This window comes from Macrotis lagotis, chromosome 5, assembly GCF_037893015.1.
Source record: "Macrotis lagotis isolate mMagLag1 chromosome 5, bilby.v1.9.chrom.fasta, whole genome shotgun sequence".
Classification (NCBI taxonomy): Eukaryota; Metazoa; Chordata; class Mammalia; order Peramelemorphia; family Peramelidae; genus Macrotis; species Macrotis lagotis.
This window is the reverse complement of record NC_133662.1, coordinates 255,605,167-255,619,520: the sequence shown is the minus strand read 5'-3', so window position 1 is coordinate 255,619,520 and position 14,354 is coordinate 255,605,167. Positions and strand designations below refer to the sequence as shown.

General features: G+C 43.7%; 1 protein-coding gene across 3 annotated transcripts in view; it reads left to right on the top strand.

Annotated features, from left to right (window-relative positions):
- CUX1 (cut like homeobox 1) overlaps window positions 1-14,354 on the top strand; it is a 407,456-nt gene that overhangs the window by 294,280 nt on the left and 98,822 nt on the right. For 2 of the 3 annotated variants that reach the window (XM_074189479.1, XM_074189478.1), the window contains exons 11-14: window positions 1,213-1,401; window positions 9,275-9,333; window positions 12,713-12,761; window positions 14,019-14,115. In XM_074189479.1, the coding sequence (XP_074045580.1) occupies window positions 1,213-1,401; window positions 9,275-9,333; window positions 12,713-12,761; window positions 14,019-14,115 (394 nt within the window). The remainder of the gene's footprint in view (window positions 1-1,212; window positions 1,402-9,274; window positions 9,334-12,712; window positions 12,762-14,018; window positions 14,116-14,354) is intronic. The other variant, XM_074189480.1, reaches the window with a different exon arrangement.

The window sequence follows — 14,354 nt, the reverse complement described above, 5'->3', positions numbered from 1 at the left end:
TGGTCAACCACCATTCACTACCAAGCTGAAAACATGGTGGCAGTCTAAATAACATGTGATATTTACTGACTGCCTCCCTCCTTCTCCATCCCAAAGTGAAAACTTGGAGAGGGCTCCTCTCTCTTCCTACTGGCTGTTTGTCCTGAGAAGGTGAACTGCCTAAGTCTGCCCCCCCCCCCCAACCGGGACAGGCCTCCTGCCTCCTGACCACTTAGTCCTCTTTGGATGTTTTCTATAAATACTTTTCAGATAGTTTGGTAATGGTGATGGTGTTCATTTCTTAAATGTCTGTTTATCAAACTTTAAAATTGACTGTGTCACCATGAAAAGCACTCTGAGTTTATTTTTATTGTTTTTTTGCAAAGCAACAGAGTTAAGTGACTTGTCCACAGTCACAGACTAGCTAGTTATTAAATGTCTGAGGCTGGATTTGAACTCAAGTCCTCCTGACTCCAGAGCTGGTACTCCATCCACTGTACTACCTAGCTGCCCCCTGAGTTTTATTTTTTAACAGATATTGACTCTGATTATGTACAACTGTATAGGCCTCCTTAGCTGACAGGTAGTTCATTTAGGATTAGATCAGGAACTATTCTGGCCTCTTTGAAAGGGCCTTGAATTGCATTCTGATGTGATGGGACAGCTAGGCCAGCTCAAACGCTGGCCCCTGGCTAGTTCAGAGACCTGTCTCACTCTGTGCCATCAGGCAAGTCAGCCCCCGCCCCAAGCCATTAATGTTCTCAGTGAGAAAATGAGGAGGATGGACTAGAGCTGTCATTCAGAGAATCTACAAAATGCCTGTTCCATGCTAGTCATGGTGCTTAGAGCTAGGGATACAATGAAAAGCAAAAACCTGACTGTCCCCAGTCTCAAAGTTTCAATCCCTAAGATCCATTAGGTGCCTACTATTTGCCAGACACTGGCACTTCAAAGAAGGAGATGATCCTAACTCACTCAGAAAGAGTTTCCTTCCGTTGAATAATAGCTAGGATCTCACATTCCTGTTTCAGATCTGAAATATTTAGTCGGTAAAACACTGAATATATTTTTGACCATCTCCAGATCCCTTGACGTGGCCATCTTTTATAACATGGCAGCTTTTCTCTAGTGGTTTCCCTCCCCACCATGACCAAGTCTTGATTCTCCTTCTTCATTAACCCTATCTCTTAACTTAAGTTATTGCAGTTTCCTCATCTGCTTTCTTCTTCCTAGGAGCAGGCGATAGAGGTACTGACCCGTTCCAGTTTGGAAGTTGAACTGGCTGCCAAAGAGCGAGAAATCGCCCAACTCGTAGAAGACGTTCAGCGACTCCAGGCTAGCCTAACGAAGCTCCGCGAGAATTCAGCCAGCCAGATATCCCAACTCGAGCAGCAGCTGAGTGCTAAGAACAGCACCCTCAAAGTAAGGGCCCTGGTGTCTCCCCTCCCCCCAACAGCGTGTGCTCCCCCCCCTTAGAAAAATGAGCACCACGACTTCAGCCATGGGAGCCACCATGATTCTGAGGTCCAAGTAGACTAGGGTCAACTTAGTTGGGCATCCCTGGTTTGTGTAGGCCTAGGCCACTCAGCTTCTACTCACCTGGGAGATTAGTTATTGGAAGACTTTGTGACTTTTTCGTCAACGTGATGGATGATCTTATAAAGGACTCTTCAAAACGACTGCGTCTTCTACAAACTAACCAGTCCCAGAATATGTGTCATGGTCAAGCAGGGTATGACCCTCTTCACTTGTAGGGTTTTTTCCTTGTTGGTAGGCTATTCCCTATGGTTGTGACCTGCCTGCCTAGACAACATGGCCTGACATGTTAAAGATGACTTTTCTCTGCTACTCATGTTCTTTTATCATGTAGAACCCAAGAGACCCAATAAAGTTTTCCTAGGCTTTAGAGCATGGTTGGGCAAGTATGCAAAGAGGAGCCCAGGTAGAGGTGCTGGATGGCTGGGATGGCAGCAGTGGCCTAGTGGTGAAGGAGATGAGCTGTCCTGGCCCACTAGCACTGAAACTTCCTCCCAGACATCTCCATGTAATATATCAAATATGGTCTTATTACAAACATATCAATGGGCCAGTCGGGTCCCATGAAGCCCTGGTATTCCTGAGAACCCACTTGGGGAAACTGTTCTTCTTGTGCAGTTCCTTACCAATTATCCCCAAACGGTTCTGAGTTTCCACTGGACAAATTTATTTTTGTCATTGGACTAAATTGTCACTTTACAACTTGATGATGAGTTTCCTAAAATTTGGTCAACCACGCATTTCTTTGATGCCATCTTTGCAAAATGACAACTAGGCCCTCACCTCGAAGTACTTCCATTCTCCTATGGGTTGAAAACAGAGAGAAGTTTATACATAGTAATATGCTTCCCGTAATCATTCATTAGCCGAACACTAGGAATTATGAGAGGCACCAGTGAGGAGGGAGGATAGTCTAGACATGCCAGGCATCATGGGCAAAGGCATAGAAGGAGATGGAGGTCCCTTTTCCAGGATTTAAATTCCTAGCTAAGGTGTTTATGTTATGTTTATTCTGAGGCAATAATATGAGCCCCAGATGTTTCTTGACTTAATCAGACTTATGTTTCAGGAAGATTCTTTTGGCATCCCTCAGGAAGGGGAGAGACGAGAGCTAGGAAGAAATTCAGACTCTGGGGATGGATAGGAGGAGGGGGCATCTAGGGGACCAGAGTAGCCCAGGGGCCCAGGATGGTGCTGACCCCACCCAGTCAAGCAGACAACCCGAGCTGCCCTCAGTCACTGGGGGCTTGTTGGGCCTCAGCCAGAGCTGGGGTTTCTCATCTCCCTTACTCTCATCAGCTTGCCCAGGGAGTGCCCTTGATGCTTGCCCTTCATCATGTTTGATTTCTAGATTCTATCTCATTTTCTCATGTTGTAGCCATTTTTGACCCTCACAATTACACTATGATTATGTAATTTGCCTATCTTGCCTTTGTTACCATGACAAGGCCCAGCTCTGCTATATTACATGGGATGCCTGGGGGACAAGGGCACTCTAGCCCTTACATTTTTATTATAGAGCAATTGTTCCCCAATCAGTTAGGATTTTAATGTTTGCCTTCACAAAAAAGTGAAACACAGTTTCACAAATTAATGTTCTTTAACCGTATCTTGGGGGAATTCTTTAATACTGTGTGGTTAATGAAACAATCCCACACTATTCCTTCCAAAATTATTGCTCCCTTATCTTCATCTGATCTAATAATCAAAACATGTCCTCTAGTAACAAGACTTCTCTCATTTTAATTATCTTAACCCCTTGTCGCCAGGAATTGAGATTGCCCTGCTAGCAAACCCAAGCACAAAGCGCATTAGCCCTCACCAAATGAATGCGCCCAGCTCTCTTACCCCAGAGGAGTGGGGTTAATTGAATAAGCTACCTTTTAAAGAGTTTTTTCCCCCCACAATGTGTACAATTCATATTCTTAACTCCAATTCGGCCTAAAAGAGGATGTGATTTTTTTTTTTTTATGAATGAGGTCCTTCTGATTGGCATCGGGTTGCCTTTGCCCATTTGGGATATGTAGGATAGAGATGGGGCTGATGTTGGGGCCACCTTGGAACAATCCACCACCGAGCTTCATAAAGAGACAAAAAATAGATCATCTGAGAATTCAAAGACAAAATTGGAGGAGCCCCTGGGCCTCAAGGAGCTTGCAGTCCAGCAGGGGGGACAACATGCAAACAACTCTGATCAAAGGCTTTCCATGTAGAAATGTATCTCATTTTATAGAATACATTTATTCCTGAACTCTTGTCTAGTGGAAAGAACCTGAAAGGACTTACTACCTGTGTGTCCTTGGGCAAGTCACTTCCCTTCCTGAGCCTCAATCTCCTTCCCTGTTAAATGAATTTGGTCTAGGGGGTGGCTAGGTGGCACAGTGGATAGAGCACTGGCCTTGGAGTCAGGAATACCTGAGTTCAAATCCGGCCTCAGACACTTAATAATTACCTAGCCATGTGGCCTTGGGCAAGCCACTTAACCCCATTGCCTTGCAAAAACTAAAGAAAAAAAAAATGAATTTGGTCTAGACTCTGGGTGATTTCTAAGCCTCTTTGTAGCTCCAGATCCTGTGATCTTAATGTTCTGCTATATACACTTTAAGGGAGTTCCCTCTTTTTTTTCTCAGAGTTAGACATGAAGTTTATTTTCTAGGATTTACCAAGAAATCAGTAGGTGGAAGTCAACTATTAAGATGACTACTTCCAGCAAAAGGTACTGGGTTATTTATACTTAAGCGGGGTAGACCAGGGTGTTTGGGAGCTCACTCTTCAAACAATGTCCAGAGTAGGTCTATTTGGGAAGAGGAGGCTCAACCCAGAATGCTTATGACCTTAATCTGCATTTTCAAGGTCCCATTATAAAAACACAAGACTTATGAACAGTTTTGTAAAATGGAAATAATTCCGTCAATCCCATTGACTTTGGGCCCCTTCTAGGTCAAGTAGGCTCTTGTGGGCCGAGCTGGCACCTTAACCATTATTTAAAACATTCTTTCTTTGAGAAAGTATAATTTCCAAACAAGTGATTCACAGACATCCTTGAGGGAACAAAACCATTCATTAGCCTGTGTCTGCTGTGAGTGGGTTTTACCTTAAGCAGGTCAGATGCCCCTTTATTAGCTTTCACTTCTTTTCTCTTCATTTCCTGCCCTCTCCTTCCCTTCCCCTTTTCTAATTATTTTTCCTTCCAGTTTAAACACATAGTTTTCTCCTCGCTGACACAGATCAGAAAGAGCCACGGGGGATCCAACGGCTTGGGGCATGTGTATGAAGCACACCCACATGATGGACCCCTTCCACTAGGGTTACACCTTCTTGTTTGCATATCCTTCTCTTCCCATGCCCTTTTTCTGGTGACTGGGATTCCATAGTTGGTTTTTCTGTTGCCTTTCTTTGTGTTTGCATTGTGGTCTGCTACAAAACCCCATCTCTTAGGAGACAGAAGGTTGGCACAGTGGGTAGAGCACTAGTTTGGGAACCAGGAAGACCTGAGTTTGAATCATGCCTGGCAAGTCATTTCATTTGCCCTGAACTTCAGTTTCTCAACTGCAAAATGATGGTGTGAGATTTGTGAACCCTTGGAGTGTCTTCCAGCTCTCTGATCCTCTGAACCTCTGAGGGGGCTGCAGGATGCAATGGTCAAAGCCACCAAGATTCAAGATCAGAATCTGATGCATTCCTAGCTGGTGTGATGCATCGGTTGACATAGTCTGTCAGTGCCCTGGGCCACCTCCATGACCCTGCCAGGGGAGGAGCTGATGCCTGAATCAATCAAACCATGTCCAGCCCCTGGCCCTTTTGTGTGACTTAGTGTGAACAGAAATCCATTGCCTTCTGCACACCCACATTTTCTTCCTCCAAAGCTAATGATTTAGTATTTATATTTCAATATTTGTATTTGTCTCCTAAAGTTTAGCAAAGTTCTTAGGGACTTGATGAAGATAAAATCTATTTTTTAAAAGGTATATAGCCATTTTCTTAAGAGTAGTTAATGCCAGTCACCTTTCCTTGTGAAAGATAGTCATAAATTCTGAATAAAGGATGAAGTTGACTATGTGAGCTCTCCTCAGGACCACATGTCCCTTCTTCATACTGACTTGTCCTTTGTTCTCTCTTGATTGAATCACATACTCAGTAGTCATTTGTGACCATCATCTCTGAAGAGACAACCAAGCAATGGGACAGAGTTCCTTTGCTTTCCTACCTCAGTACTTTTGCCTCTGCTGTTTCTTCTACCTGACCCGCCATCCCTTTCTCCTCATCTTTGCTTCTCAAACAAAATGCTGCTTCTCAAAGACTGAGACTGCCTTTCACTTGCCCATTTGGACAGAACCTATGATTTCATTGGACTCCCAGAGAGGAAACCGTCTGCTAGGAAAGACCAGCACCTACTAACACCTAGGAAAATGACTTGTCTAGAGTGACAGAGTCATGAGTCTGAGGCAGAATTTGAACCCAGGTCTTCCACAGCTTCCATTATTGTTTCCATAGAATAGACCCTCGGATGTCTGACTAAATAGTGAAGACTTGGAGGCTTTTCTTTTCCTATTCTTACCCCTGCTTACTAGTTCTGAGATCTAGAGTAAAACCATCCACTCCAGCACCCACTATGTTCTCCCCTCTGGATTGGGAGGGCTGGACTCCCCATTTGATCCCCTCTTTCCAGATCTGTGACCCTAGGGCACTGATCCTCCAGGGACCACAAAGAACCCTCTCACAGGAGGCAGCATTTGTGCCCAGACCATGAGAGCCCTCAGCAAACACTTTTTTCCCTCCTTGTGACCCTAGATATTTGAGTCAAGGACCCTCGGCTTCTGAAGTATGAGTGTCCCTTGTGATCACGACAGGATGTCATGGGGTGTATCTATCCCTCCCCTGACATCTTTGTGGCCTGTGCCTCCCACATAGGGGAGTGTCCTACAGATACCCCCCTCTCTCTAAATGCATGTCTCCTTGTCCCTTCCAGACCTAAGGTAGCCTCCAGTGAGTTCTTCTGCTGGGATTTAATAAATAAAATAAGGAAGGTTGTAGATGGGTCTCAGTGAAAATCAGAAACATAATCAAAGGGGCTGGATCCTAGAATGTGACCCTGGTTTGGGGTGCCCCCCCCAAAGCATGAGAGCATCGTCCTCTGATCGCACCTCAGCAAAGTGATGTCTGGGCATTTCTTAGACTTGAGAAATTAAATTATCAAAGTTTTAAACCTTAAAACTTAATACAAAGGGGTGGCTAGGTGGTGCAGTAGATAGAGCATCAGCCCTGGAGTCAGGAGGACTTGAGTTCAAATCCGGCCTCAGACACTTAATAATTACCTAGCTGTGTGGCCTTGGGCAAGCCACTTAACCCCATTGCTTTGTTTAAAAAAAATAAAAAAAAAGCTTAATACAGTGGGGAGGCTAGCTGGTGCACTGGATGGAGCACTAGCCTTGGAGTCAGGAATACCTGGGTTCAAATCTGACCTCAGACACTTAATTACCTAGCTGTGTAACCCTGGGCAAGCCACTTAACACCTGCCTTGAAAAATCTAAAAAAGAAAAAACTTAATACAAATGCTCCCTTTAATTCAAATGCCGGGCCAAGTGTGGTGGGAACTTGGCAGCCCTGCGCCATTTTGATTTCTCTGATCATCTTAAATTGACCAGTTTTGTAGCATCCTACAAAGTGAGCCCCCAAATCTACCATCCATCCAAGTCACCCTATGGGTGACCCATCAGAAAAATGCAGTATCTTAGCTCTCTTGCTCTTGGAGGCCCTGGGGAAGAATGAAATAATCACTTTTTTTATGAACACCTTCTGTGAATCTTTGGTAGGCTAATGAATCCTCGCTCTGTTTAATTATAACTGAAATCAGCATTATCATCTCTCCATTTGGCAGGGAGGATTTTAAAAGGAACTAGAATAGAACAGCTTCATGCAAAAAGAAATAGGCAATAAACTATAAGAAAAGACCATTTAAATAAGTGGGCTTGATGTGTTCACTTTCAGAAACCACCAGAATTTTTTCAGGTGACTGAGGAAATTAGAACAGCTGGGAAATTTGGACTCTGATATGGTGGACCTGATGGATCAGGAACTCATTTCCTTTTCCCAAGAGACATAGGATATAAACAGAGATCAGTGGGAGCCACTTAGGGAAGAACCAAAAAGAAGAAACCTGGAAACACTTAAGAAGTCCTAAGATAGTTTAGGGCTGCCTCCTGGGGCTTTTGGGGGACCATGGCAACTGAAAATATGGCCTGTGATCCATGGGAGTTGTGTTGTAGAATTGAAAGGGCTCCCAGAGGCCATCTGACTTGCCCCCTTCCACTTCCCCCATTTTACAGGGAAGGAATGAAAAACCTTGTGAAAGGAAGAGATTCATGCAGGATCATCAAGATAGCATCCAAGGCAACATTTGAACCCAGGTCCTCTCATTATAGATAAATCCAAGCCAATACGTATTTAATCAATAAACATTTATTTAGTACTATCTGCTATTGTGCTAAGCAGTAGAGGTGTAAAGAAAGAAATAAAGCCACTCCTGCTCTCATCAGATACATGGTCTAGGGGCAGCTAGGTGGTGCAGTGGATAGAGCACCGGCCCTGTAGTCAGGAGAGCCTAAGTTCAAATCCGACCTCAGACACTTAATAATTACCCAGCTGTGTGGCCTTGGGCAAGCCACTTAACCCCATTGCCCTACAAAAACCAAAAGGAGGGAGGGAGGGAGGGAGAGAGAGAGAGAGAGAGAGAGAGAGAGAGAGAGAGAGATGGGTGCGTGGTCTAATTGGGGAGACAGCAAACAACAGTGACATACCTGGATATAGACAGGAAGGAATTAAGGTGTCTGAAAGGAATGAGCCAGAAAGGCTTCCAACTGGTCTTGGCACTGTGTTGGGGATAGAATTCAAACTCAGGTCCTCTCTGATAGGTCTCCTTCCACTGACTGTATAGTGCCCAGAGGATGGCCCTAAGAGCACCGGCCTTGACCAACCATAGGTGCAGACTTGATGCGTAATGATGAATTGAGTGAGTGGACATTCCAGAGAGGCAGATAAGGCTTTGGTACAAGAGACTCCCCATGAGTAGGAGCTCTCCAAAGCTGAAATGGGCAACTCTAGTAGGTAGTGAGCTTCTCATCGATGAAAACCTTCCAGCAGTATCTGAATAGCAATATTTCAGGCCTGTTGCAGAGGAGATTCACGGATAAGTCAATCTCAGTTGGAAGTTGTTAACCTCTATTGGGAATCCATGAATTTGGATGAGTGAAAAATTATGTCTTTATCTTCAGTAACTTCTATGTGACCTTAGCATTTCCTTCAAATATTTAAAAACCCCTTGAGAAGGGTCTTCAGATTTTCTTGGCTGGATTGCCAGAGGGGTCTGGTTCACACAAAAACATTCAGAACTCCTGGCCTAAATAACCTCTGATCTAAAATCCTAGCCTTTTTGAATTTTTATTTTTATTATTCACTTTTTCTTGTTTAAAAAACTCTCCCCTTTCCCTACTAAAGTTTTTCCATTATGCTTCTATATTTTGTGGGTCAGACTTGAGAACATAGGTGGATCAGGATTTGTTTGCAGTCTGTAAAAACAGATAAGAAACATGATGGAGAAGAACAGGAGATGAGCCCACTCCCTTCCCTGTTGCCCCTCACTGGGTTTTTGTTTCCCTTCTCCAGGAAAGGCATCTGAGACATTTGGCATCCTTGCCCTCCCCAATGAGCTGCTATCAAACTTTGCTGAAAGTCAAATTCCTCTCTTCTCTCTCTTTTTTAGCAACTGGAAGAAAAACTGAAAGGGCAGGCTGATTATGAAGAGGTGAAGAAAGAATTAAAGTAAGTTGCTGGCTGGTTACATTGCACTCTGTTTGCAAGCAGTGGGTCCTGGATACTAGTTAAAGAGATGTCATAAATAGAAGGGTCTCTCTGGTAAGATCCTGGTGAGTCCTGGGGGTGGCCAAACTCTCCCAATACGTAGCTGCCTGCATGGGAGGGCAAGCATCCCTCAAAACCGGATGTAACTGTAGCAAACTTGGAGAAATGAATTAAGCATTTATTAATGCTTAGGAGCCAAGGAATACAGAGACGAAAAGTCCTTGCCCTCAGGAAACTCCCATTTTAGGGCATACAATATACCCATGGATAAGAATGTAAAAAAATAAATACAAGATAATGGTAGCAATGAGGCAGGGAGAGGCTGTAGGAAAAACTTGGAGGAATTGTCATTTGAATGGTTTTGAAGGAAACCAGAGATTTAAAAAATTAATAATGGGAAAGAGGGAGTAAGGAGTTAGTAGCCAAGTAGCCAAGGCTACTCAACAGCACCCTAAGATCCGAGATGGGGAGTCACATAATCCAAGGAGAAAACTCAGAAAAGTGAAGTTGCTCACCTGTTCATGCAGTTAGGGAGTAAGTAGCAGCAGGAGGATTCAAACATGGCTCTGCCTCCTGGCCCACCAGTAGGTACTTAAAACCAGCACCCATAGAGGGCTTTGAGGAGAACACAACATTTCATACAACTGATCCTCATAACAGTCCAGAAAAGAAGATTCCATTAATGTCCCCATTTTTCAGAGGAGGACAGACACTCGAGGTTGAGGCTTGTTGGGGGAGATTCGATCCCACACCTTCCTGCCTCCCAAAGTCAGCCTTTTCTACCATACAAAACCTGACTGTCAACCCTGTCTGAATTCTGATCCTTTGGGGAAATTTCTGAACTTTTGATGACATTCTTATTGGCAGTGCCAGAAGCCCAAAACAAAACCCCCAAATACCCTCCTCCCCCCTGACATCACTAAATTTAAACTATCCCAAGTGCCCCAGCATTTCTGATGCACTATGCACTGATGAGTGTGGACCTTGATGGTAGTTTTAAAATATTAGCTCATTTCTTACTTGCAAATATGCAACCAAGGTTCAGAAAACATATCCTACTTTAAGCTGTACTTGGATATTTGATTAGGGGATGGGGGAGATGGCTTTTTGAGGGGTTTTTGCTTATAAAGAAAAATCCCCTGAGATTCCTTAGCTAAAGGGATAAACAGTTCTTAGGAAAGTCAGAATAGTGAGTCTCTGCCTGCTGTCCAGTCTTTGGGTATCCATCCCCCACCCCATCCTCGGTCTGTTCTCAACAGCAACTTATGAAATAAAATGACCTGGCTAATCAATCAGATGATCAAAGATCCAAGAATAAAAGCAACCTCAGGGGCTGAAAGATCTGACCCCCTCGTTTTGCAGTTGAGGAACCTGAGGCCCAGGGAAGGTCATTGGATCTGGAAGTAGTCTAGCCCTCCCTCCCCTTTTACAGATGAGGCAGAGACCCAGAAAGGGGAGGCAGGTGTGAGCAGGGTAGAGCTCGCCTCCCCTCCCCTAGAAATTTGGTGGGGGTACATGGATGATCATCACCATCAAAGTGCCACAAGAGGGAAAGGCTTCAAAATTAAAAGATGTGATTCCCAAATTCAGATGGAAGTGTTGCTTTGCTTCTGCCAGGATCTGCAGGGGCTCTAGGTCCTGTCCTGGCAATAGAGCAATTACTGCTCTATGACTTGTGTCTTCAGGAACAGGGAGTAGAGATGAAAGTCAAGTTCTTGGAAGCCTTGGATTGTGCATCAATGACATCATACCTCCTCATGCCAGTAGGCTGACTGATTTGTTCAAGGGCCATCTCTGAGGTTGTCTAGTACGTACACATCTATTGGAAGCAAGAAGAGATTCTCTCCTCTGCTCTCCTTTCCTTTCTTTCTCTTTTCTCTCCCCCTCCTCTTTGTCCTTTTCTCCTCTCTTCTTTTTTTCTCTCTCATTTTCCTCTCTTCTCTTTTTTCTTCTCTCTCTCTCTCTCTCTCTCTCTCTCTCTCTCTCTCTCTCTCTCATATATACATATTCTATCTCTTTTAATTTTTTAATTTGAAAAAAAGATCTATCTCTCATGAAAACTGCTAGGATGTGTTTTCCATCCTCCCCAGTACAGTAATTAAAAGAAATTTAAATTCCATGGAAAAGAATGAAACTTGAAAAAATTGATGATTTCCATGACCCTTAGTTTTGGGGCTTCTCTAGAAAATACTAAAATAAATCAAAGCAGTTCATTCCAGGAATAAGTTAGCCTCCTTCATAAAAGGGCTATTGTCACAAAGTAGGGCCATCATGTTCTTGGATGAGGAGAATTATGGCAAAGTAGTGAAGGACTGGGGTGGGGGGGGCACGGAGAGTGAACTGACTCCGGAGTTGGAACTTGGACTTTGGTGCCACCCAGGATCCAGACTGTGTGACCCAGACAAATTAATTAACCTCTCATTTTCCCAGACACCTCTCTAAGATGGTAATTTGCAGGGGGCAGTCTGCCTCTTTAGAGGAAACATCTCCCCCCAGGAATTCCTAAAAACCATTGAAATTGCAAGTTAAGACCCAAAGTCTTCACCTCATCGATAGGGAGTACACACTGTGTGACCCTGGGCAAGTTAATTATCCTCTCAGTCCCCAAGGCAGCTCCTTCAGTCTCAGGAGTTGGAAGAGCTGCCATCTCCCCAGACATTCCCCACACCCATCAGTTCCATCTTTGCCTCCATTGCGACCTCATTCCCACAAAAAGAGAAAGAGCTCATTCTCTTGATCTGTTAGTCACTGGACTCTCATATAACTCTTGTCATGGAGAATATTGAGCACTTTGGACTCCTGCTTCTCTTTAGGTTAGGAAGCTAGTCAAATAAGTGCCGCCTTTTAGCCTTCAGAGGTCAGAAAATAATCTGTACCCCCCACCCTAAATACACACCAGTTTCCTTTGGATGACCATCTTAGCCAGTCCGATGTTAAGAGCTTCACGTGGTATGTGAGACATGATGGTTATTCTCCCCTCTTGTCCTGCTTCATTAGAACTTTCTGTTCCCTTCAGGCTTCACAAATAAATTCATGTTGCTTCTGACAGCTTTAAATGCTCTCTTCTTATTAACCTGTAAATTTATACTCTCAAATGGCCTGGCAGGATTGCCTATGGAATGATTTACGTGGCGCTTGAGAAATTTTTTTTTCTGTCCAATAAGTAGTTTGAATAGTTATTCTTTATTCATTATCAGATTATATTACTGCTAAGAAAGTCGTTAAAGTTGTCACTTAGGGTGTTCCTGGAGAGTCAGAGACGATCGTGTTAATGCTCATTAGTGTAGCTGCTATGAAAAGAATAAATAGAAAATGAAGCCATCCCTCTTGTCCTTCACAGCATCCTGAAATCCATGGAATTCGCCCCATCTGAAGGCACTGGGACCCAGGTACTAAAGCTGATTTTGCCTTTCGCCTTGTCATTCTGAGGACCGCTGTCATTTTGCTATTTCTGCTCACTCGCGACCAGAACGAGTATTTAAAGACTTTAGAAATGTCTAAGAAAATGGCCCATTTGCCTAAGACTCTTCTCTCTTTACAGAAAGTGCTGACACTTAATTGATCACTGGTGCTATACTCTGATTTGCAGCTTACTTGAACATTTAGCCTTGTTAACAAAAATTGCCTTTAATTAAGTAGAGGAAAAAAGAGAACGGGAGACATGTTATTAATGTTTTTTGAATTAGGAACTCGCTCAGACTAAATTATGTTGCGATTTAACTAAGAACATGGATGAATCAAATTTAGGATTGAATGTCAGCAATTTTTTTTAAATCAGGTTAATATTGATTTGCTGGGAATATCCATATTTAAAGAAATCTGAGCTTCCCGTTCCTTCGAATTGGGAAGGCAAAGGAACAGCATGCTGACGTTCATGCATTTTAATCTGACTCCAGATGGAAAGTTATCAAATGGATTCTTTCTCCTGGAATCCCAAAGAGAGCTGCCACCAGCATGGCGGGTCTGAAAGGATTGCTTTGAGTTTGGCTTTCTGATGGCCAGTTGCTCCGCCATATTGAGTGTTCAGATGGTTTGAAGTTGAAGGCAAACTTTAAGGAAGTAATTAATTCTTTAGTAGAAGAAAGATAGATTCGACCACCAGGGTTTCATTAAAACTCCAATTTAAAAATTACAGAAAGAGTTTGTGGGAATACTTCCAGTGAAAATTCTAGAACTCTCATGTAGTTTGAGTTCATTTAACACCAGATGGGAAATTAGAAGACATACCACTTGTTAACTTTGTAACTCTGGGCAAGTTTCTGGTGGGGCTGGATGAACTCTTTATCAAGTAGTCATTCAATAAGCATTTATTAAGTGCCTGCCTTGGGCCAGGCATCATGCTAAGCTCTAAAGGTCCAAATACCAAAATGAAACCATCCCTGCCTTCAAGGAGCTTCCATTCCAAACCTATGATTATGTGATTAAGCTGGGAATTTGAAGGAAAGTTTTAAGTCCATGGCTGTCTGATCAAAAAGAACAGACAAGGATAAGTCTCCCCACCCCACTCTTATCTACAGCCTCACCTCACTGGATCAAACACGATTTTCCTCTCCTTACCAAATCCCTTCTCGTTAGCCTCACGTTTCCCCTGCTTCAGATGACCTAATTGATCATGGAAGTAAAGGCATATTTTGACTTGGGTCTAGGATGCGTCCAAGCCGCTGGAGGTGTTACTGCTGGAGAAGAACCGCTCTCTGCAGTCCGAGAACGCCACCCTGCGAATTACCAATAGTGACCTGAGCGGTAGGTTCATGGGATCTCGATTCTGGCACTTGGTTAATTTTCCAGGGGATACTAGGAAGAAGAAGGTGAAACGTGAGTCTGTGACAAAGCCTCAGAAGGATCGGTGGACTGGCAAGGTCCTAGGTAGACAGTTTTCTTTTTCCTCCCTGTTGGTAGAATGTATTAGAGGTTGAACATGGAAGAAGTTGTAGAGGTGGTAGTTTTCTGAAGAGGATGTTTCAAGGTGGTAGCCACAGTGG